The sequence below is a fragment of the Echeneis naucrates genome, chromosome 4 (genome assembly GCF_900963305.1).
Source record: "Echeneis naucrates chromosome 4, fEcheNa1.1, whole genome shotgun sequence".
NCBI classification, from domain to species: Eukaryota; Metazoa; Chordata; class Actinopteri; order Carangiformes; family Echeneidae; genus Echeneis; species Echeneis naucrates.
Genome location: NC_042514.1, coordinates 21,626,406 through 21,652,581, shown reverse-complemented (window position 1 = coordinate 21,652,581; position 26,176 = coordinate 21,626,406). Strand labels below are relative to the sequence as shown.

Here is a 26,176-nt window from a genome sequence, read left to right as displayed (position 1 = left end):
AAACATTTCTAAACCTCCTCAGTGTGAGACTGTGCAGTAGAAAAAGTTAAATCACTCTGGTAAAATTAATCCAGCGAGAAATGGGCTTTTAACATGATTGTCACTGTAATGGGCCTGATGGATGTCAACACAGGAAAGTTCAGAAACTGAGAAATCTGGCAAGAAAGCACGTAACAGTGCAAGACGTTCAGGCTCTTATCTGATTTCCATCAGCGTGCTGGAGTATTTACAGTTCAGACGCTCAACCATTGGAAGCAACTTATTTTCAATGTAGAGCAAAGACATAACAGTCAAAGTCCTGTCTGAAAGATTTCCACATCCTGACGGAGCACATTACAGTTTGTTGACCTTTTTTTGCCACTGTAGTTTTACATTAAATCTTTTTGACAGTGGTAGTGTATGTTGGTCCTCTCATCGTAATAGAGCAGTCTGGATTATTGAATCCAGGTTATGTCTGAATCTGTGTGTGTGTGTGTGTGTGTGTGTGTGTGTGTTTGTCCTCTCTGCACATTTGCATCAGTTTAAAGGATCAATCTTATGACCGACTGGTTGGAAGAAACATGAACCTGCCAGAGCAGCGTTTGTAACTGTCAAACATCCATGCTCCGTAGCTCTGAGGTTTTCAAAAGAGAGAAGGGGGAGGAGAAAAACACCCAATCAAAATGCCCCTTTCTAAAATGGCCTTTATTAGTCCACGGGAGAAATTGAAAGCACATGGCTGCCTATAAACGTGAATTCAAACCGACCACAGAGACACTTAGATTGATAGAAGAAGGGGGAGGATTGCGTATAATTTTGGCCATTAAAACCTCAGGACAAATTAGGGTTGTTAATCTGTTATTTTGCCCTTGGTCCCAGTATTCACTTCTAAAGAAGCCACACATGCCATGAAAGGTCTGTCAGAGTTGGATTACCATTACCAGAGTGGCAGTAATGGAGCATACTCAGAAATGTATCAAGACCAAAAAACAGACAGCACATTCGATGCTGCAGCTGACAGGCGGGATGAAACGAGTTCACAACTGAAAAAAAATGTAAAAAAGAATTTCACATTTTTTTATGTTAATTCCCTTTATCTCCAGGGTCTTTTCTCTCCTCCTTTCTCTCCTAGTTTTGGTTGTAGTGCCTTGAAATTAGGTCAGAATACTGTGGGAGCGTGTGTGCGTGCATCAGTAGGCCTCTGTATGTTCAGCCCTCAAGCTGCTGCCTCTGAGTCACTGCTCTAATGCAGCTGGTATCTCCAGCACATAGGCAGTGACACGGGAAAAAGGACAGGACAGGCAATACACCAATGTCCTGCCGCTTAACAGATGTTGGAGAATATTATATAGATTGATTTTCTATTATTTAGCACAATCTAGAAATTTCGACGGAAAGTTTACCTCAGTAAAAATCTGTTAAACGTCGAAATGAAGGAAATGATCTCACAGGAGAGCCCTCAAAGGCTCAGATTTTTTCTCTGATTGGTGCAAATACCTCTTTTTAGCTAAGGTTAACTGTGTTTTCTCTGCAGTAGCCATTTTGTTTTCTTTAGCAATAGCTGGATAACTTTGGATGATTAGGCATCCCGATCATAAATAATATATCACAATGTTAGCTTGCACATCTGCTATGCAACTATCCATATCCAAACCAGCTCAATGATATTGAAGTATGACACATAAACACCAAATTTCCGCCTCCTTGGTTTTTTCAAATCTCCCACTAAGAATAGATATTGATGCCAGCCCGTCTGTGTGCGCCCTTGCTGACCTGCACTGTAAAAAAAAAAAATCCCCATTTGTTTCGAACAAAAAAAAATTCACAGAAAAAGATAGTGTTGTGTTTGCATGAAGAAGAGCTGTTTGGAGTGAATAGTGAATCCTCAGTAACATGCATGTCATAGTATGGCAGACTGGGTCTCGGTCACAACCAGAAGATGGTAGTGTGTGTCTTTTGCAGGAGCTGATGAGTATTAATGGACATGCTGACAGCACAAGATTCACGTTTCACCACAGCAGCACTCAGACATGCTGCAGATCAATACACAGCACCTCAGCTCAGCTTTCAAGCTTTCACTCACATGCACACACACACACGCACACACACACAGTGAGTAACATAAAAGCTCTCAATGGCAACCTTTGCAAAAGAACTAAACATGTAAATTGCTATTTTATATCACACTGATATCAGTATTTAGGAATTTTAATTTGATTATCTAAATTCAATTAGCTGGAGTGAATCAACTAACCCAACTTTTTTGAACACAGAGGTATTATTAAAGAAAAACTCCAGTTCCGCTTTACTTACATACAAGCAAATCATCTTGTGTCACCTGCAGCCCCTTGGAGGGTTCCTCAGTGAGGGTTATGCGACTGTTGGCTCCAGACAAGCTGCTTTCACTGAATGGCACCAGCGCCACCATCTGGAAGTAAACAGAGACAGACAGACTGAGTGGTACACTCGTAGTCTAAGCTCAACTTTAGTTAATTGCTCCCAGGCCTGCACAATAAATTCGTGCTCCTCTCTAGCGGGTCAGAGAAGACATATTGAGTTGATCAGGGCGTCAGTCATGGATGATAATTGTTCAGTTAAAGTGTACAGTAATCTGCTCCCAACACAGTTACAACAGCTGCTCCGACTGTGAACGTCGAGCTCAGACACCTGACAGTCACTGCGTCTCATTTTTCTTCCTAGAAAGTGAAGAAGAAACACATTTATCTTCATGTGGCATCAAATCATCTGCTGCACCTCAGTGTGACTACATGTCTCTGACGCAGGGTGCCCCTGTGCTTTTGAAATTAATTACTGGTGAAATGCACTCATAAAACAACTGTTGGTTACCTGATTTTTCAGCTGGATCTCATCAGTGAGCTGATTCCATGGTTTTTCATTTTTATAAAGAAATGTCACAGTCACTAATAATAAGATACTAAATATATAATGTACACATCCACGGATCTGTTTGCTTCAGTGCAGCAACAGTGCCATTTCACCACTATAATATTGTTATTATTCTCCAATTATTTCCAGTTGCTTCTGCTCACAACAATAAAATAGAGCACTTCCTGTTTACAAATTAAAAGCTTGTTGTGAAAAGCAGAGAGATGTTCCCCTTTGGTGTTGAAATTTGTTTAATAAGAATTTAATAAGTGAGAACAATCTCCAAAAAAAAAAGAACATGATGTGTTAATGGAATCACAGCTGTGGAAATTTACACATCCAAATAATCAGGTAAACATGGAGGACTGAGCAGATCTGGAAAAATATACAGTTGCTAAAAGCCTGCGTTCTAAAGTTCATAAAAAAAAAAAAAAGTAACAGCAACAGACGAGATGAGAGGCCAAATGTTAATTTACAAAATATCTTTATTAGTGCGGACAAATGAGACACAGAAAGCATTTGGACGAACACTTAAAGTACAAAATGTCTTCAAGGGCAAACAACACAAAGGTTATAAAAATCAAAAGTTGATGCACTGCCGCTGTTCGCTTGCCCCAATTCTGCCTGGATGTGCCAAGAGTCACCCTCAGAACTGCCGGAGAGCTGGCAAACGTGATGCTTTTCTATCAAAAACACCTATTCATTAGAGCAGGAAATTGAATATAGATTTTTACAAGGTTCCTTTTGTATCTTTTTAGTCTCACTGCTCCAAATGTTCGTAGGTGTGTTTCCCATCAGCCGGCTGGTTGTTGTAGCTTATTACTGATGGACTGACTGATGGTCTCCATTTGTTATTGTTTTATAGAGTCTCTCTCAGGGCTGGTAATGGCCAGATCTGCGTGTAATCAAAACCATCTCTTCATCTGCTCTCTTTTTTCCCTCTCTCTCTCACAGATACATTCTGCAGATTCCCCCTTCTTCTTCTTCTTCAAATTTCTCTCTCTCTCTTTTTCTCTGTTGGGATAACTTATAAAAGGTTGTGAAAGAGCGACATGTGCAGAGCAGACCTCAGAACAGACAGCCTTCTTTTTCCCTCCTTCCCCTCCTAACATACCAAAGAAAACTCATCCACTTGCCAGAGAAAAAAGGGAAGAAAAAATTCAGTAAAAAAAAAAAAAAAAAAAAAAAAAAAATCCTTTCTTGGAGTCTGTATGTGCACCTATCCTTCATCATTTATTTCTAGCATGGGTTTGCTGGAATCAGCACATTTGCATGTCGTGTTGAAATTGAGTTTTCATTGAGTTACTTTGGGGGACAGGTGCTTTTTGGTATCACAAACTCCTGACTTGCTCTTTGCCTCCATTTCTGATTCACGCTCATTTACGAGCTCTTATATCTGTGCATCACCGACATCCTCTGTTGTATTGGTGAGTTGTGAGTCCTGATCTATCTAATTCCTTTGTGCAATAGAACAGATTTGTTGTTGTATTTTCAAGCTTACACACACTTCTCTGTTGCAACATCCTCATCTGCTCGTTCAGTACCATCCCAGCACTCGGTGCCAGTTTGAGACGTAGTGAAATTTGATATTTGGATTATTGTGAGGTTTCTAGCTTCCTGAAGGGACCGTGCTACTGACCTCAAAGCTCCAGGTCAACAGCTAACAGTTAGCTGTTAGCATTAGGCACAAAAGACTGCAATGGGTCAGTGATGTCTTTAACACAAGGTTTTATTCCCTTTGAGCAGGACACAGGCCATTAAAGGGAATATAAACAAACAGCTCTTTGGTTTAGCACCAATGCTAACAGTCAAAAACAAAGAGCAGTTCACTGTTTGGAGTTAGCATTTAGCTGTTAGCTGTTTGCAGTTAAACACAAGCATTTATTCACTTTAAGCAGAAATCTAGCCACCAAAATAAATTAATATGACATCAACAAACAGTGCTCTGGTACACAGACATATGCTACACTATGCTTGCTGAAGATACAGCACATATTCATTCAGAACCCAGGTGTCATGTCATGTGTCACTCGCGAGAGTACCCAATTAGATTAGTCCATCTCTCTAAATAGTCCCAAATAAATTTACAGTTTTTTTACTGGCAACGTTTGCTATAACTGCAATTTAAACTGTTTTGTGATGTAACTTTTCTGAAAAAGTACATATGTTTTAATAAATCTGCTGCAGGCAAGAGGTGGACAGCCACAGCCCTGGTTCACAGCACCAGAGCACACCTACCACCATGCAGTACAAGTCCATCAGAGATAGATGAATGTTCTGGAGTGGTCTGTGGAAACCTGCGGTTGAGTTCTATTGGCCCAGCCTGCAGTGTGTGATATTACTGGGCATATGCTTGGTTTCAGTGAAAAAACAAACGTGAAATGCTCAGCATCCATTTTGGTTTAGTACTCTCACAGAGAGTAGCTCCAACTGCTGTTAAGTCATCTCTTAGGCTCCTGTTGCCTTTTCATTACTCATTATGAAGTGACCTCATGATGGGAATAACTTTATTCTAATCCACTGCTTTTTTTCTGGAATAGAAATCCCCTGTGAGTCTGTGAAGTAATCGCCGTATTAAAACCAATCGGGAGATTGTTCTCTCCCTTTTTAACAACCCTGGCCTGAGTACCCTCTCCAACTAGAGAAAATATTTTCTCTCGTCAATGAAACCTTAGAATTGAACCATCAAACTCTGCAGTGTATATACCCATGCTGGCTAAGGCTGAGTGGCGCTGGACCCAGGGCAGTGCTGCTTCACTACTCTCCAAAAAACCTGTATCTCAGACACAACCTCTTCCCAGCATATATTGACCTCTTGAGAACTAAACCTCATCATGACCGTCTTTTTGTACTCTACAAAAAGATTTCCCCAATCAGAATCAGCCTTTTTGGGTTTTTACTCAAGCTGAATGAACAATCGACTGAGTTGAACAAACAAACTGTGTATAGAACACCAGCTTCAGAGTTCAGCCCGGCTCAGGACCAAGGTTTGTTACAGTAAATGCAATTGTTTTTGGTGGTGGACAATTCCTGGAGGACTTTTTTGGCCTTATTTACACGTCTGGCACAATAGACAGACTGAAATATGTTCACGAGGGCAGTAAAAAAAGTAGACACATGTGAGTGATGATACTGCTGAACACAGCTGAAGAGGACTTTGTTGTTAATGTTTCCAATGACATGGCTATTGATTTTGTCCGATCCATAACTCTCTGCCCTGTGTCAAAAACCAAAGGATAGATCATGCTGTCATCGCAGGCTCTTTGTTACTAGGTAACACACATTTCATCATTTATGTTGCACATTTAAAAAATGTAGAACAGTACCCTGCTCTGTGATTATGACATTGCCCTTTATTTTTCAGGTTTAAAAATGTATCCATAAGAGTATAGGCGCATCCGACTGACCACCAAGACTCTTAAGGTGAAACAAGATCAAATCTGAGGTTGCAATTGATTTTCCAGGAAGGAAATGCATTAGAATAATACTAAGTGACAAATTAATTCACATTGCGTATCAAACCAGTGAATGTCACATTCCCACAAGGACAGAGGTGTCCAACTCCGGTCCTGGATGCTTGAGATGTGTCCTGTTCCTACACACCTGATTCAAATGATCTGCTCATCATCAAGCTCTGCTGAGGTCTGATCAGGAGCCACTCATTGATCCACCATCTGAGCTTGCAGGATTTGGTTTCTTTAGGTTTTGCCTTAAATATGCTGTATTTTTATTTCGCTTCGATTTGTCAGCCAATCAGATGACAGGTGCAGATCCAGCTCCAGAGAAAAGCCTGATAGAGGTCATGTAAAACTACATTGTGGTGTTTTTTGTTTCTTCAAACCACCGATATATCTACTCATGGAGATCAACACTTCAAATAAAACACAGGAAAACTATAAAATATGGGCCTTTAAATCACTTTTCTTAGATCCCTCATCCTGACATGTTTGGATATACAACGTTATTTTTTATTTTTATTACAGTTGGTGAAAATTCCAATGGAGGTCAAGCAGCTGAATTCTGGGATGGAACAAAACCAATGTTGAATGTGGCTAAATAAAAAAAGGCAACAAATGTAACGTGTGAAAAGCAGTCAGTCGGTTTTCAAGCTGTGGAAAGTTGACCATTTCGGAGATAGCCAGTTTCTCGGGGGAACAAACGATTGGCAGGTAACTAACAAACCCAGAAGGCTGAGTGTAGCCTGGCTCAGATCAGACTGGCCCAGCCTGCGCCAGCTAATGTTGAGTAATGCTGTTAGTAAATACCAGGCCAATTACTGCTAACGAGGGCCTAATTGGAACCAGATGAACATTTATTGAATTTGTCAGAGAAAGGTACTGTGGAGATAGCTAATGAAGTGCAGCCGTAGCGCCGGGCCCGGCAGCCAGGCGCTGGGGGGATGCATAATTCACCTGGCAGTGCCACAATGTTTTCCCATATTTGTGGTTTTAGACTGCAGAGACATTTAAGAAAGAAAAGAAGTCATTTTGAAGGGAGAACGGTGACTTTATTTACCAATCTGAGTAATAATGCACTTCATTTAAGTTGTGTTGTTTCAGAAAAAAATAGGTACAAGCACCAGCATCCTGACATCCCAGTCATTTCTGCGTACTAACATCGGTCAAAGTTACAAGTGTCCTCTCTGTACTCAGAATAAATTATTATTATTATGATTGACACGGTCATAGCTCAAACTTTTTACACACACACACACACACACACATAGCTTTACAGATAGAGGTCTGTTCCGCTGCAGTCAGTTATGTAATAAGGGAAATAAAAGCTGGGACATAAGATTCAGTTCCTAGAGGATGCGTTTTCATCTTGTGAAGAAATTTTAGCTGTTTATAAACACATTTATTCTACGATCTACAGATAGCACAGTGCAAAAGTGCCCCCACTGTGAAGAGTCTCTGTTGCATCTTAAAAAGTTAGTGTCCGAGCTGCCTAATGAACATGTAAACTGAATTTGAGTTCAGTTAAATTTGTATTGATTCAAAACTAATACATTTATGTAAATTTCTCAAATTAAATAGATGCTAATTTAGTTTTACTTAAGTCACGTGGCATTGAATCAACTATATAAATTCAGTTCCTAACAAAAGAAAGCAGTTGAATCATTATAATATTGTAGTTTCATTCAGATTAATATTTCAATACATCCCAAGTATTTGATTTTATCACATTACTGCTGTTTTCATATATCTATATACAGTAATAATATCACTCTATGCAAGCATCATTCTGCTTGCACCGAGTTTTGATATTTAAAATACATTTTGTAGGAAAAAATAAATAGTTGAAATTAAAATAAAATGCTGCTGATTGTTGACTACTGGCAGCACGGCATAGTGGTTAGCGCTGTCGCCCCACAATAAGAAGGTTGTGGGTTTGGTTCCCAGGCCTGGGGCCTTTCTGTGAGGAATCTTCATGTTTCTTCCAGGTACTCCAGTTAACTGGTGACTCTAAATTGTCTGTAGGTGTGAGTGCTTGTTGGTCTCTGTTGGCCCTGTGATGGACTGGTGACCTGTCCAGAGTGTGTGGTAGAAGATGGGTGGATTGTTGATCAAATTTAATAGTCACATATGTTTTTTTCACAATTGATTAAATCATGCTAATTGTAATTGCAAAGTTCTTGCCAAAAAGTGTAGGTGGTGAAGTGAATAAAGTCTTCTTGGATTAACAAAGCTGCTGCACTCATCAGCCTTTGTAGATATTGATGAAGGAACGGGTGACTGTGTGTAATGTGAAAGCTGCAGTACCAATGAGCTTTTCAGCCTCTTTTAGATTGTAGTTTAATTAGTTTAGGCCCTAAAGTGCTTGGATTGTTCCTGCAGGAAGTGGTGGAGACAGAAAGTAGAGCTAAATGGTACGTGATTGGTTAAGGGGGTAGAAATATAACTCCAGTCTAATGATCATATTGTACTAATAATCAGAAGTACTGATTAGAAAATCTTTTTATTTATTTTTTTTTTTGCAGCAGCAGCAGCAGGACTACTTGCAGTTCGTTGTCACGACTGAGTCCACACTTTGAATGCTGCCAATTGATGTGGGATGGAACATTAAATTAGGACATGCTGAACACAAATCCCAATTGATCAGTCCACCCTCAACACCCAAAAGGCAAAGCTGTATGTGAACATAGCTCAGATAAGATGATTGGCCCTCAGTCCGAAATGAGGTCGATGTGACCTCTGTCCTGATTCATGTCCTCCTGCTACACCCCCCCCCCAACCCTCACATCATCCATCTGCCCCCCTCCCTCGCCGACCTCTTTCTCTCATTATGAAGTCACTTCTCATCCAGCCAACTGATGGTTCAGTGCAGCGAAGCCCACGGGCGCCGTGCTCTGTCCCTTTGATTTCTGTCCCCACAACAGAAACAAGGCCACACATCTAATGTATACAGTACATACACCCTCACACACACACAACTGTACAGGCATGCACATTCTATACTGTGCTTACACACATTAACTGGAGGCCTACACACACAGTCTGCAGAGTGGACTCTATTAGACCGTCCATACAGACACATCTGTACAGTTGATGCTCAGCCATGTGGATATTCACTGTTCACATTCCTTCACTAACATCATGTTCAACACAGCAGTGTGTGTGTGTGTGTGTGTGTGGAGCTTCTGTTGGATTGAAGCCTTAAACCTTCAGGAATAAGCCAAAACTTTCCAGCAGTTAATTAGCAGCCATATGTTTTTTGCTTTACAGGCCAACTGTGGATACAGTCAGCGAATAAAGGCCCATGTGGATTCTACCTGGAGCAGATTCTCATGCTGAAACCAAACTTTGCAAACTAAAGTGTGTTTAGCCTTTTCTTTGACTGTCCTGGAAATGTTCTCACTAACAAGGATAGAACAAAACATCCACATACAGCCTTGGGCTATTCACATCACAGCTAACCTCCTTCCATTCACACTCATAATTTCAGTGGGCAAAGGCCTGACTGAGCAGGTGGACTTGGAGCTTTATACAACTAGAGACTAAATTCTTCTCCATAGTCTAATACATAAAATTTCTAATTGGCTTTGATCACCAATGAGAACAAGCCTGTCTCTGCTCCTGCGTGAGAACTCATGAATGAAAAAAAAAGAAAAAAGAAAAGATCACTAAGAAGAACTCTTTTTGTTTAATGTGATTATGTAACAAAAGTCCTGCCATATTTCACTCAGCCATCTCTTTGTCAGACTGGAAAAGGATTTAGCAGCTTTCTAATGAGCAGAAAAGGAAACCAGATTCCTCTGACTAACTTTTGATTTCTTTTACCCTCCCCATGACCATCTTTGTGTCCTGACCAGACTTCTGAGCAAAGAGCCAACTGTGGCACCAGTTGACACCTGACTCTCCCCTAGAACGCTGCCATCTGCTGGACAATGTGTGGATCATAAATCTAAGTAAAATGGCAAGAACATTGTAACACTGATTGTTCGGTGGATTACAGGAACATGGGAGATATATGTCCCGATTATTATCCTGGTTACTGTGTGTGTTTTTGCTTTATAAACAGGCGTACACACACACATCCCGGGCTCTTTACTGTCCAAGTCAGCCTCTGTTTGTCAGCTGGCCTTCATTCACAAAACGTGGCCATGCAGGCAGCATTTCCCCTGCTTTCTATTTGGGGAAGAAGCTAAAAAAAAGGAACCACTAACTTTGTTCTGAAGCTCTGTGTTTGTTTCTTCAGATCTGTCTGCTCTCTCTCTCCTCAAACAGCAAAATGAATCCAAGCAGAGAGCCAAAGATTTGGGGGATATATTGGGTTACACTACTTCTCAGAGACAAAAGTGGCCTATATGGGAGGGTCGGCCATAACAGTTGGCAGTTGGTTTGGTTTGCTGCGAATTCGATACCATAATTTAGATCTGCCATAAACACACAGAAATTAGACGCAGGCCTTTTCTCCCTCTGAAATACAACCATGGGAAAACCGGGCATTCTGGCTGCAAGCGCTTTGCCCCGACCATAACATGAAATCCACGCTCTCATGATTAGATGTAACATGTTTATCATTGCTTACACAAACTGATGGAAAGTATTTGGCCTTGCCCGTGAAGCCTGCATGTGTATGGAGCAGCAGCTTGGGAACAGGTATTAGTTTCTGCTCAGGAGATGCTTTGGTAATGACCGGCTGTTTAGACGAGTAGATTGTGTCAACTTTCTCTGGTTTCCTCGTCTCTGAGGTTGAGCATGCATGTTGGTCTAAAGTTGAATGAATTCTAGTAATCATTGTTTTCAACTGTTTGGGGATTCAGTGCGTTATACATGTAAAGTGTCTACATGTGCTCATGACTGAGTGTGTGCGTGTGTGTTGACATCTCTTGATTAGCTTTGGCACCGCTGCTGGGTGAAAGGAGGCTTGTGGAAGATTAGATTAGCAGGATGATTTCCTGTCAGACCTGCAGAAATTAGGTCTTTCCGGCCGGAGCGCCAACACTCAGCAAACACATGGAGCGCCTGAGAGATGTTTGATATTGTGGAAGGAACTTTCCTGCCAGTTCTGTAGAACAGATAATGCGTTGATGTCAAGCAGCCAATGCCGAGTTCAAACTCAAAACTCTCCCTGAGATGAGTTAAAAGCCACCAGGTCGTCACTACAGGTGGCTGAGTCAGCATTAGACCACTAAGCATTTGTCTGTGTGGCAGCCTTGTTGGCCCATGGACACAGAAACTGAGGGGACAAAAACACCCACCAGATGCTCCCAGCACGCATTTCAGTAAGAACCTCTCAAGACAGAGCTAAACATACTTCTGCTGAAGCCAAAGCTTGCACTTTAGAAACATTCAGCATTTTAATTCCAATTTTAACTCTTGGTCAGCTGTGAATGGACAGCTGTGTCTGCTGTGATGGCATCCACGGTGCATCCACATGCTGAGTCTCACGGAGGGAGACATGGGCATCGTGGTTGTCAAAAGGAGATTATAGAAGGTCATCCTCTCTCTGTTCTGTGTTCCCATGGAAACCCTGACTCCTGCGCACATACACACTCCTACAGACACTGGGTTGATAATGCACGTGAACTTGTGAACTTGTGTATAGTGTCTTTTTTTCTTTTTATTCTCAGCCTCCATTTATTAGTTATCCTGTCTTCCATGAGTCAGCTGCATCAGAGCACACACACAGTCAGATCTCCTACACTGCACAGATGGATGAGATAATCTTCTTTATTTATTTTCCTTTAATTTATCCAGAAGCAGTGAAATTCAACATTTACTGCAACTACAACAGATGTTGGAAAGTGATATCAGATTATATTACTAAAAAAATATTACCATTAAATATGAGAACACTCTTTACGTGTAAAGAGTTGATCGTCGTATACTTCAGGCTTTCTAAGCCCTGGTAGGTTTGAGCCAGAGGAATCCGAGCTTTTTTCCATTCAGGTAAATGATGATTTTGGATGTGAAAATTTGCCAATTACGCTTTGAATTGTATTTAATTTTTGTCAAGTGAAGTGTCAAAGTTTCATCTTTAGTGACGGATTTAGTCCGAACCTGATGAGATTAAGTTTGAAACTACAGCAAAGAGAGAAAACTATCCTCAGACATTGGCATCTGAAGGGTTGGGGAAGCATGTTTACTTGTCCTGGATAAGTGACTGATTGCTTTACTGATTTTCTGCTGTTCAACTTGTCAATTGATTAATTGCACAAAAAATTGGATTTACATGTTCACTTTGGTCCATCTGATCTTTACTGCCCCTCCTCCCACCCATCGCCCCCTCCTCTGGGCTACATGCAGCTTTTATCTTAGCGTCAACCTGCCCCCCACCATCGCCTCAGTCCTTGGATGAGGTAATTTCCTGTATGGGTCACTCGCAGTGCTCCACACCTCTGAATGAAGGAGGATGGAAGGGGTGCTGGCTGTCAGATCTGGGTCCAGAGAAAGCTGTTAGCTTTTCTCCCTCTCGCCCTCATTGTGGCAAAACATGATGCGATTACTGCTCAGATATACACATAATGGTGAGATCTCAGTCCATGTGCAAAGCAGTGGGGCGAGGTTGTTACAAATACAAGGCATATGCACAGGTAGAAACTCTCCAGCACTGGAAAAGAGCCTGAGGTCCTTCAGTCTTTCACACACAGGTTCCATGGACCAGTTGATGTTGCGTTGACAAGATACAAGGTTTCCTTTTTGGCAGACAGGTCAGCGTCAGCAGCAGCAGCTGTTTCAGCCCCATGAGTAGCCTGAGGCTTGGCCCTGCACCCCTCTCTCCTTCATCCCTCTCTGGGAGTATCATGCTGCATCATCAGGCTGAGCTCCAGTCTCCAGGCCATCCGTCACAGCCTGCCCTAACTTCCGGGAGTCAGGTATCTCAGACATCCTGGGACGGTTGGGAAGGCCCGCAGGAACATCTGATCCTGATTCAATGAGCCTGCTCCTGTCATCTGTCCCAGAGTCAACTCCAGCCTTAAAGTCACTCGTCAAATTGGACCAGTCCAGAGTGGGCTCTGTCTGGCAGAAAACAATCTTTGTGCCTCTACAAAGGCACACTGAGTAATGTGAAACACAAGTTTCTGCAGCGATGGATCAGGCTGCTTGTTGATTAGCCCCTCCAGGCCTTTTAGTCAGGCAGCAGGGACAAATGACCCAGCCAGTCGTGCATCAGATGTAGTATTTATGACTCTCTGCTCCGTTCGAAGTACATGACATCAGATGTGGTTTAAAATGAAATAGACTGTTAATCCCAAACACTCTGGTAGCAGTAACCTTTTCTCCTCTGACTGTCACCTCCTCCAAAACCTCCAAAACCCATTGTTTTGCAAAGCGTGAAAAGTGCTAAGGTGCCACTAAGAGCTGGATCAGGATCAACCTTTGTTTTAAATCAACTGAACCAATTTGTGCAATATTTATTGGTGGGATGTAGCCTGGGCTGAGGAAGAACCCGCTTCATTCTGGAGCTGGTCCAAAACATTTACTGGAATTTTGGATTTGGTGGATGTTTGACGTTGGCTCTCTGAGTTCTTTTTGTGCTTTGTTATATAATACTTACAGCTGTTTGTGTATGAATGTATTCATCCATTTTACGTTTTACATCTGTGTCATCTGATCCAAGCTGGACAGACACATCAGTCTCCACTGATTTGTTTGGGCACAATAATTCCTGTAAAACAGAAAAAGACCAATGTGAAGCCATACCAAACTTAATAAAGTCAATTAGATTGGCATTTTGCTTGGATGAGGGAAAAGTAATTAAATTAAGCAAAATAAGGCAGTGGAAAAAATTTGGTGTCTGGAACAAATGGGTACGGAGTTGAGGATTTTAAATAATGCCTGGCCCGGGTGATGAACAGCTTTGGCTTTGGCACAACAGCACATGATTAAAGAGTCAACCACTACGTGTTGGTTGAACGAATGTTCAGGGAGGAAAGATGAAAACGGAGAAACATAGGAAGTGTGAGCGGGAGGGAAGGAGAAGAATTAATTTCTTTGTTTGCTTATTTAACAGGAACACTCAGATGAACATTGTACTTACATAAAGATTAAAAGTACAGTGGATGTAACAGGGCGCTGTGCTGAAGCTGAACTTCAGGCCCGAATCAGGAGCAAACTCTTGATGTCGCCCGCTCGAGCGTTGTTTAACTTGTGAAGCTGTGATTGTGAGTTTAAATCAAGTGTTGAGGTGTGGGGGAAAGCATGCACAGCGTTGGAGGATGGAGGGGATGAAATGATAAATGGTTGTGAGTGGTGGTGGAAGGATGAAGCAAGAAGGTTAAAAAAACAGTTCTGACAGGTGACTCTAAGTGTTTTTGAGCAGCTGACTGAAACTACTGTAACTTCATTAGCTGTGCTGGTGGTTGGAAAGATCAGACTCAAAGCAGAAACCTTCTGGTTTCTTCGGGTCACGTAGCAACGAAATGAAAACTTGGGCTGGTAGGAAACCGCAAAGTTCGCTGACATGAATCCTAAAACCTTTCACAGAACCTTCCAGGTCCAAACCAGGGTTTACTCCTTATTTATGTCCGCTGCTTCCTCCCAAACAGCCTTTAATGCGATTTCATTCAGAACTCCGTGTCAGCCGAGATGATTTGCCGGCAGGCTTTAGTTTCATATAAATGAAGACTGCTTTTGATCCTACGTTATAAAGTGGAGTTGGCTCGTCCCTGCTGTGGAGAAGAGGTGAATAATCCACTTCCAGCTCAGGCCCTCACTCGCAGCCGCAGTCGGCATCTGAGCGTCTGGACTCAGTGTGTGCTGTTAAAGAGATTCAGATCCTGTTTTGCTTCATGCCTCTTGTTCTTTTGGCATCATTAAAGCAAAACAATGGCGCTCAAAGTAAATAGCCATGGAAACACAGAGAGGGCTGCAGCTAAACACTGAGGCCAGCCAGGGTTTCTTTTTTTTCATCCATGTGACCCGCTCTTTCCCACTGAAACCGCTGCCACGGGCTGCGTGCAACAGAGATACAACACATTTCATTTTTGTCACGCAGATTAAGGGCCCGAGCTTATACTTTTGGGCATATTCAGCCCATCAGCATATTCAGTGTGTGCAGAAAATCATTTGAACTCTAGGTGTTGGAGTCTGGAACTCAACAAGTCACACAGTTGTGTGTTTTTTGTTTGTTTTGTCTTTTTTCCCCCCTTATTGAGGTTGGCAGACACGATGGAAAAGCTATTGACCGGCCTCTGGAACAAACCCCTCTCCATCCACTGGTCCTCATACCAAAACAGCCAGGCAGGAGGCTAGCACGCTAACCGACCCACCGCTGCCACTTCCTCCACACACACAAACCCACAGCACCATCCTTGCATACAGCTGCTGCCACCACATCTGGCAATGATTTCACCCAAACCCAGAGAGAGGAGGAAAGTGAGAGAAGGATGAAGAGATGAGACCAATGTTCAGATACCCTCCACCCCCCCTTATTTGTTTTTGGAACGATCTGTACATCCTTTGCAGGACCACACTCTCATGTTGCTGATCTTTTTCATGACTGACTACCTCATCAGACACACTGGCGGTGCCCAAAATGGCGGGTTGCCAGCGCACTTAAAGTGTGTGATCTACAGATTATCTTAATCATAATTTATATCTTATTTCCGTTCACACAAGATAAAAATCGAGACAATACCAGATACAGAGATTTTTATCTGCTGTTCCTTTATTGTTATTTATATCTCTAGTCTTTTTGGACAGAAACACTGCAGATCAATGAGGCAAAATATTTATGGGATTTTTGCATTCAAGTAATGAAGTCACTTCATGTTTTAAGTGTATAATTTAAGAGGCATTCACATCTGGTTATTTTGTCTGAACGTAGTCCCTGAAGTCAACAGGATTTTAGAATGAAAACCATCAAGTTTTAAAGGAATGCTCCAACATTTACAACATTTAATGTTCCAGTCCTTGATATAGCTGCAGCTAATTATGTCTCTGTAGTTTGACAACCCTGGTACGGTCCTTTCACGTTGGTCCCAAATATCAGATTGAAACATCTTGTCTGATAAAAAACACTTTGAGCCATTTAGTCTCATAAGGAACCAAACACAAACTTCTAAAGGGTCACATGAAAAGAGAGAGAATATTTATATGGGCATTTCTCAAATGCCACCTCAGTTCAGTTTTGATCAGACTGGTCTAAATTTGTTTCTACCTGTGAACTATTTCATTGTGGTGTCGATTTAGATGCCCATTAGCATGATGTTTTAACAGTTGCTACTCCTCCTGTAGTCTTCCAGGACTTAAGCTTTATAAGCAATGCTTCAGTATAAATACTGATTCTTCGTCACTCACAATACATCATACACCAGAGGACAATGTAATCTTTTAATTTCTGAGTCACAAATGGAATTGATTTATTCTCTGTAACCATCAAATCTTTAACAGCAGAACAACACCCAAACAAAATCACTAACATTTGGAAAATTAGGTCAAATGGGACACAACAAACGAAAAATAAAGCTGTGTGTGTTATAGAGATGTCCTGTCTATAAATCATCATCTCATCATCATCATCAATCATCATCATCAATGCTGGAGTCCTATCGGCCCAAATGTTCATCAATATATTTCATCATAATCAATATCCTTTTTATGTTTTTGTCAGTAAAAAGGGAAACATTTCTATTCAACCTTATATTACAAAATATGGCAAAATTATCATTCAGCTCTGATACAATATTAACTTTTTAGTGTAGTATGACGTATTCAACTACTCACAAGGCTCACAGCCTGTACTCAGAAACTTAAAACCAGCCATCAGGGTTTCTTTGTGATATCACAACAAGGCAGCCAGTCAGCCCCGCCCCTCCTGGACCTGCCATGCAACACTGCAGGATTTAAGTTCTCTGAGTGCTTACCTGAGAAAAACTACATATTATTTGGAGCCCTCAGAAGACAGTAAACCAATGAGAAGAGAGGATCAGATCCTCTGCTCTGATTGGCTGTTTTTACTGCAACACCAGAGAGAGGTCTGACAGAAGAAGGCAAAATTTCCTTTTTAAAACCACAAATATATCTTCTCATGGATATCAGTATCCACAATAATCCTGCGTTTTCAGATGAGTTTTTGTATTAAGTTGCAGTTTTTACTTGCTGACAGTCCTGACTGATATCAGCTCATTACAACTCTGCCATCAGTAGCAGTTTTTTTCCCCTGCAGACAGCCAGTCTTTAAATTTTCTGCTTGATAAACTTTCTAATAAATAAATCTCCGTATTTTCTCTGAACGATGGCCCAACTGTTATGTACGTTGTTACGAGTCTTGTGGTTTGAGCAGAAATTATGATTCTATGGAAAAATAAAACAAATGATATACATATAGTTTTATCAAAGAAAAATTAGTGGGATTATTTTAACATGCTCATTAAAGTTTTCTTTATGTATTTAACTTAAGTTTTTGTTAACAGTATGAGAACAGTAGCACGCGGCCCTCTCTCCCTTGTTAATCCATTTAAAGAGTGCAGTCTAATGAAATCTGTTGCACAGACTTGAGCCATGTGCATAATTTTATTATGAATTTTTGTAGTGAACCTCAACATTATGGCCCCAGTGTGTGTGGTCAGAATTAAAGCCTCTCTGTGCCCCAACCTCTGCAGTCCACATTACAGCAGTGATTTAAGACTCTCACGTCATCACAACCCATCTTATTACAGCACATATAGAAGCAGTTAGTGTGTGTGTGTTGTTGTACTGCAGCATAAACACTCGTCACATCAACCACACAATTCTAAAACTACCTTCCTGACACACTGACACACAACACAGGTTTAATCTACCTTTAAACCTTTCAGCCATATGGACTTTTAAACCTTTAAATCTTCATCTCACCCTGGGAAACAAGATGAAAACCTGATTTCTCCAGACTGTCCTCTAAAGCGGTGCAGTATAAATAAAGACGTAAGAAACAGGCTGCAGCAGCTTTTTGTGGCTTCTCTGCTGTGTGCTCTGAAAATTATTCCACCTCCTCCTGTCCATGTTTGTTATTAGCTCCTGGGGATATTTTAGTGGCTCTCCTGATGATTTAATTAAGTTTACAAATTATAATTTTTAACTGCCATGTCTACTGTGGACTGTGGCAGCACAATAAACACAATCAGGCATTCCCTCCACAGAACTGCATCAGGGTCTTGCACTGCCAGAGAGTGAGGGCTGGAAAATGTCGAGCAAGCTGGCATCAAGGAGCTCCTGTTACCGGTAAAGGGGGGAAAACTCCCAGCACTCTGCCAATCCAGAGTATACACACACACGCGCACTCACACACACACCACATGCTCACATGCAAACTTCCAACTCCACTCCTATTCCCGTAGAGTCGTTTTTTTAAACCCTCCTTGACACGAAGATGAAGCAGAAAGCTTGTAAACCCTTATGGCTGCCTCCTGCCGTGCTGCCATGGCAACAAAACAGCCGTCACTGGTGCGTGTGAATGGGCACAAAATTTGGAGATGGGACATTGGAAAATATTTAATGGGGATCCACCCATGTACTAAAGATACCTCAATGCTTAATACTTTGTGATTTGAGTCCCAGTTTGTCCATGAATATGAAGACACAGTGGGGTAAGCGCTGGAGCTGCGAGGGCATGGAAAAATCTTCTAATGCTCTGTGTTTTTTCCCTCCTGTTGGATTTTGCTCTAATGCTGGAAAAGTCCTGCAGAATTAGCATGATATCATTTCAAAGACATGTCGTTTTGTAGTGAATTCAGCCGACTGTGTGTGACCTCTGCACAAACTGCTGCTGCTGCTACTGCGAGATCTTCCCTCCACCCTTATCAGCAGCAGTTTTCAAGTTTGAGTGCAGGCGATGCAATCGTGACCAACAGTAAGAGTTGGTCCTAAAAGTTGTGTGTGAGTGCGTGTGTGTGTGTGTGTGTGTGTGTTAATCACAGATCACCTCTTGTCCAAAAGCAGATGAAAGCCCAGGTGTGTCCTGTGCAAACGCATCAAGAACTGTCATCACTATATTTCCTGTTCAGTGGCACCATCACTTATTTACTTCATGTTAATTCTCTCCTCTTCATCATTGGCCATTGACCAATGGCTGTGGATTCACTCGTTGTCTTTAGACTCCATGCATGTAGCCAAAAATATTTGGGCACCAAAGCATCATATTGACGTTGTTGTCAATGCAGTTTTGTACACATATTTATTTAAATGAAGCACTCGCATAATTTTGTGCGACTGTATGAGTATTGTGTATTTGTGGCACTGGGACATCAGGGTGCTCATGGAATGCACCAAGGAGGGTATGTTATGAGTCCAATAAATATTGATTCAAATCTATCAAGCCATTTACTGTTTCAGTATGAAATCAAAGTCTATGGTTTTTCAGTGGTTTGAGAAAAAGATGTTTCTTTGTGCCTAGTGTCTTTTACATCAAACAAAATGTTCCAAAATTAATTAAATTTTTTTTGTTTAATTTTTAGTTTCTTTTTTTTTTGTTTGTTTGGTTTTTTTTTTAGCTGAGAGCTTATTTGTAAAGAGACCTCTTTCACGGAAAGTGGAAGAATATCAAGTCGGCCAATTTAAAAGGATGTTCATTTCCCAAAGGCGGCCTTTTCAATAAAATCTCTGGTGGTTCCTTATTCCAAAGACATCAGTGATTAGTCGGTTCATTCGTCAGGGAAACAACATGTTACCTGAAACAAACTGTGCTGGGTGCTGTGTTGCTGAAACATGCAGGGCATATGGAGGTCTCCATGTCCAGAACACAAAGCATGCAGGCGTCTTCAGACTCAGACTGTGTGCATTTTTGGCCTCCTCCGGCTCTTCTATGTGCAGAATGTGAAGACAGCATGTGTTCGTGCACTCACCATATGTTGGTGTGCAGTTTTAATTCACAGTCAGTGTGTTTCACACTCTGGATGGTGCTGCTTGTGTGATCAGTGTCTCCCAGCACAGCATTCCTTAGTGACAGCCGCAGGCCAGCAGACTCCTGAAATAGTCTCTGGATCCTGCGGCTCTCTCTGGGATCTGCAGACGGTTCGATCTTCTGGGCTCAGGTGGAGCATTAGCGCCTCTCTGTGGTCATACGTATCTGAGAGAATGATATGTTTAAAAACGGGGGTCATGTGAAGAGATTTAGAGAAGTTGAATTGCAGTAACACAACTTTGGACTGTCGGAATGCAGAAGAAAACGTCTTTGGCTTTTGTCTCTTTCCTTTAGTTCATTTGAGTTTTAGAAGGTTCAAACTTAGATGCTCTAAGCTTATGTAGGTCACATAAGAACATAGTTTAAACAGCATTAGATACATTTAAAAGCTGTCTAATCAATGCTTATGCAATATTTGTAAACAAAGGGAGTCATAGCCAAACCATGATTCCTTGCCAGCTTCAGAAATACAACTCTTGATGTAAATGACTTCACATTTTCAAAAAACATTATTTTTGATCCTGCTGCTTCTCCCCATCCTGAGCTCCCAGCAGTGTTGGCTCATACTCAGCGAAGTAAAGGACACAGCTGACAGTTGGCCTGTACGGCTCCTCCATCGTATTATTAGATGGTACGCTGCTCGTGTCTCTGTGCAGTGGGGTAAAGCTGCACTGGTTCATCTTGTTTTGATGCTAATTCAAGCAGCTGACATCACATCATGTCAACAAAAATGGGTTGCGTTTTCAAAGTGACTCATAAAAATTTCCTGCGTTGTAATCATCAAAACAAATGGGTTCAAGAAAGTGGATTTGGATGTGTGTCCTCTGTGTTGAAGGTTTAGGCAGCTGAAGTGGTGGTCACAGAAGGAGGAAGCATTGCACTCCTCCTGTAGCAGGGTGACTTACACATCATACACGCTCATCTGCTTTATTAGTTGTTTCCTTTTGTTGCATAAATCCAGGTTGAATAACCGAGGCTGCAAAGTTTAGTCACAGGCCCAGATAAAAAAAAAAAACTCATGTCGGAACCACACGTACACACACACACTGATCAATCTCCCACATATTCATGTCTGACGCTTCTGCAGCAGCTTAGCACTGGTGCCTGTTATCAACACACACACATGCACTCTCCTCACCGAGATTCTTGGCATGACTTACTAGCGGTAAAAAAGGAAACATCCCCTTGCCCCCCTCTCAGCTCCCACAATTCCCTTCTGCCTGCCTGTGTGCCATCTCTGACCCCCCCCCCCCCCCCATCAAACAGCACTGAGGCGGAGCTCCATTCCACTTTATGTGTTGACCTCCGTCCCATTCTGTTGATATGTGACAGTGGGAGAGAGGAAACACCTGATATATATTCTGCATCATCAGTTCTTCACTCTCTGTGCTCTACTTCTTTTCAGCCGTGTCCCTCCTTGTTTTATGCCAAACTAAATGTGGGGCTGCAACGCCCCTGACCACCAAGCTTCCTGCCATCATGTCTAACTCTGCTTTCCGCGGCTACCGCACTATCTCGCAGCATCTGAACGATCTGAAGAAGGAGAACTTCAGCCTGAAGCTCAGGATCTACTTCTTGGAGGAGAAGATCCAGCAGAAATTTGAGGAGAGCAGCGATGATGTGCACAAGAGGGTGAGTGAGGAAAATGATCGAGGAACTATTTGCCTGCATGCACCTGATACACAGATGTGTTGTGGTTTTTCCTGCACTGAGCTGCAGGCTTGTGTTTGACAGTAACCGTTTCTGACAGCAGGTCTCAGGCTGCTCTGCAGCGCCTCAGATAAACTGTCAGTCATCACTTTCTGCCTGTTCTAAGAGCCTCAGTCCCGTTAGAGCAGAATCAGCCGGTAACCTTAGGCCTCTCGGGCTTCAGAGGGCTGTCCACAAAATCTTTGTGTTGCTTCCTCCACAGAGGACATTGATTTTTGAGAATTGCCCTTGTGAAATCTAGAGAGAGCAGCCCATCAGCTGTCTGAGGCCAGCGCTGGTGAAATCCGCCACAGATGCATGCTCGGGTTTTGAGTTCAACTGAAAAAGTCCTGGAAGCAACAATGCAGTAGAACTTGTCTTCTTGTTTACATCTACATATGCCCAGAGGTGTTAAAGTTGTTGATATGGTGACTCTGTAGTGCATCTATAGTCTAGCATTATAAAAGCCTGTTCTTTGATTTTTTTAGAATTGATTTTGTATATTTTTTGCTCATTTTGAGGGGTATTCTGGGCTGTCACCTGAAAGACACATAAAAACTGAATGACTGTGTGAAGTGAACTGAAGAGCAGTATATCTACACACCATCGTCTGCTGAGAGAATGTGTGTTTGCACCCACAGCAACAGCCTGACCTGCTTTTCATCAACCTCTCCAGAGCCGATGACCCACATTGTGTTAACACTGGAGCCTTCAGGCCTGCTGTTTGCATGCATGCACAATTCTAGTTTTATTTAACATGCGCACACTTTAGGCACGTGTAGAAGTTGCACGAGAGTGCTCTCTAAACAGAAGCAACCCCCCCCTCCACACCTGTGTTGTGTGTCAGTGTGTCAGTAATCTGACCTCAGCTACTCTGATCCAGAAAAATAAATAAATCTCTCTTGGACTCAGATACCTGCACGTGAGTGACTGGCAGGGCCAGAAGTTAAAAGTGGTGGTGTTGCTGGGTACTGGGGGTGGGGGAGGGAGATATTATCCTTGTGGGGGAGACAAATACAGCAGGTGCTTATATCCCTATCAGCTATTTATATTTCTATTAAGATAGAAGTGGCACGTGAGCTCATTCTGTGCTGTGGAGCGTCTCTGCAGAACTCCATCACAAAAATTCATGTTTTTCTGCTTGAGCATAAACTAGATGGCACAGGAAACACGTTGGTTTTACTTTTGCGTCATTGCTTTAAAATACAGAGAATGAGATCTAAATGTAACAAAGTTTAGATTTTTTAAAATGCAAGAAAATATGTCTGTTTCCTGTCATTAGTTCTGTAATCTGACAAACCTTGGTCTCTTTCAGAACATTGAGTTGAAGGTTGAAGTGGAGAGTTTGAAGAGGGAGCTTGAGGACAAGCAGGAGCTTCTGGACAAAGCTCTGTGAGTAAATCTGACACCACCATGTTTCTCTCTTCTTCTCCTCTCTCTTCTGTTGGGCAGAAAACATCCATGTCTCCAACAAATCAGTCTTCACACTGTATCATATCTCCACAACAGTCTCTAAAATAAATTCTCGCCAGGAGCAGATTCAAATATTCAGCTGCTAGTGCAGCAGAGATTTGTTGAAATGTCTATAGGGAAACCTACAAAAACACTCTTTTCATCGGTAGCTAGATTATTTCCCATGATCCCATCAGCACATCAGAACTCAGTTGCCCTCAGGTCCCAACAGCCTCTCACATACGAGCCTGCTGGCTGAAAGACTCACTGAGCTATCACAACACACACTAAACGCTGAGGAATGCCCTGGGTGGACCTGGCACTGAAAAGCTTTTAATGAAGAAGAAGTAACTCTGTGTTCTGGAACAGAGGAGGATGAGGGGAAGCGGGGGAGGAGGTACGGAGGCATTGAGGTACCGGCCTAGGATCTCTCCTTTTGGCCGGCCGGTTGAGGGAGGGATAGTGAAAGAGCAGAGGTGTCCCCTTGGGTTGTTGTGCTGCTGATTCAGGAACTATTTGAGCTGCAGCACCTGTCTCTGAGGCAGCTGCCTGACACTGGATCAGATTCTCCTGTTCCTCTGCCAAACACTCAGCCCTCAGCCCGATCACACTCAGTGTATGTCCAGGAACCAACTTTTAAAAAGGTTAAAGCTCAAGAAGTTTAGAAATAAACAGAAATTTTGAGCTCAAAAACAGCAGTGAAAAACATACTGTGACGAGGGCTGCATGATGTGCAGAACAAAAAATACACTAAAAGTAGTAGATAAAAGTAGTTTTGGCAGATATTCGGACTACAGTTTCAGTTGGAATGGTCCTTTTTGTGTTTAATTTTCAATTAAAAAAGGGGCTTAGATAAAGACAAAGATGGTGATGATGTGATCTTTGTCTGGAGAATGTTTCCTGCAGATCACAGCATCTCTGTAGCACCACAGCACCGCTGACATGTTTATCAAATAGCATCTCCTGGGATTCAGATGTTGTCTTGGCCCTATTTTGATTGATTGTGATGCTGCAACTGACACCATGCTCACTGTATCAATGTCTTACTGTAGAGTTATCCAACATAAGTGAAAATAATTCAAAGGCTTCCTATGTTTTATTCCTCAAGGTTTCATTTTATTTTCATGTAACATACATAGTTATAGTTCAACACTAGACCAAAGGCAAGTGACTTCAGGTTTTTGTTTTAATAAAAAAAATATATATTTTAACAAACTGGACTGTCAGTTGAGGGAAGTTCTGTCTTGTTCCATTAATAAATGAAATTCCTGTAGTTTAACCACTAAATTCAGGGTCTCTGTGATTAATGATATTAGTGTCTATTGCTGCTAAATGAGCTTGTGTTGAGGAAATGCCACACTTTAAATTAAGGTTAAGAAAAGCTGCTGCTGATTCTGCAGGTTATCACTCATCAGGAAACCTCATTTTGTTGATTTGCGTCATTATTTTCTGTCCATCATGCTGAAAATCTGTGACACTAAATGTCAGTAAAAGGTCCTGCCCTCTAACTGATGGATGCTGCAGAAACACCGTTAGCTCGCCAGCACACCGTTGTTATGGCCACAGACTGCGATTTGCTCAGTCAATTCAGAAGGAAAGGAGACGAAATGGGAGCCAGTGATGAGAGCGAACGTGTTGGGAGGAGTCTGGGTTCAGGGCCGAGACGTTTTCTCACTCTCACTCTGTGCCCTGCTTCTTCAAAAATAAACTGTGCAGCCACAGTTTATCATTAGAGCTATTAACGGAGCCAGGCTGATAGATGTGAGCAGACAGACCTGAGTGTGACCTCCTGGCTGGTGAAGGTGCTGAGTGGCAGGGCAGTGACAGACCACCTTCGCTATTACAGCCTCTACCTTGTTCCTCTAGTGGAGGGCGGGGGAGGACAGCGAGGCGGCTTTCCTTTTCTCCCCCTTGAGACAAAATTCACCCTTCTCCAGCCTTTTATTTCCTCAGACAAAAAGTGTGTATTCAGCAGCACATTCCAGCCACAGGTCAGAAGACAGATTTCAAATGTGCATAGGAATAAAGGCTTGTTTTTTTTACTGTGGATATAGAAATAAAGGCTGGTGCTGCACAAATACCACTACTTTTAAATTCTGCTTTCCAGGCTGCTAATTAAACTGATCAGGACAGCAGAGAACATTTTATGTTTTTCTAATGTTTTGCTTTTCCTCAGCTTCCTCTGTAAATTTCATCCAGTCTTCCATGACTTGGTTCTTAACCAAATAAGTGTCAGGCTGTGAATGTTTTGGATGCATATATATATAATTCAGCAACATTAAAGACACTTATGGCCCATAGCGCTGTGTGTTCAGAGATTAATATTTCATGCTGTTTCCACAATTTGCGACTATTCATGAGTCAGTTCTGCCTGAACTTTTAAACTGAGTCAGGTTCTGGCAGTGTTCGTCCTAAGAAACAGGTTGTAGTTCACTTCCATAAATCACCAACCATTTCCAAATTGGTCAGTTACATTGTATTTGAATACAAATACAAAATTTAAACTTTCTTAATTCAGTTTTCTGCAGGTTTATCCAACATTTTAAACTCTGAGCAATAAAAGCCCAATTCAAAAATAAAGGGCTAAAAAACTCAAAGTGTTTATGACCATCAGATCCATGAAGTGGGACACAGCACAGCCCTGTGACGTGAGTCTGTTCTGAGAGAGACTCATATTAATGATCTAAATGACAAGAAATGAATAAATCATGAGCTTGTTGTCTGCAGGGCGAAATGAATCTGTCTGTTTATTGACTATAGGCTTTTCTGCTTCCACTTTGTCTGCAGTCAGGAACTCCAGCTCAGCTCCAGATACCTGGGAACTTAGATAATGCAATCGCAC

General features: G+C 41.9%; 1 protein-coding gene across 2 annotated transcripts in view; it reads left to right on the top strand.

Moving 5' to 3' along the window:
- Positions 1-26,176, top strand: part of pde4dip (phosphodiesterase 4D interacting protein) — a 68,728-nt gene that overhangs the window by 9,197 nt on the left and 33,355 nt on the right. For both annotated transcript variants that reach the window (XM_029499311.1, XM_029499310.1), the window contains exons 4-5: positions 21,715-21,825; positions 23,198-23,274. In XM_029499311.1, coding sequence (XP_029355171.1) covers positions 21,715-21,825; positions 23,198-23,274 — 188 coding nt within the window. The remainder of the gene's footprint in view (positions 1-21,714; positions 21,826-23,197; positions 23,275-26,176) is intronic.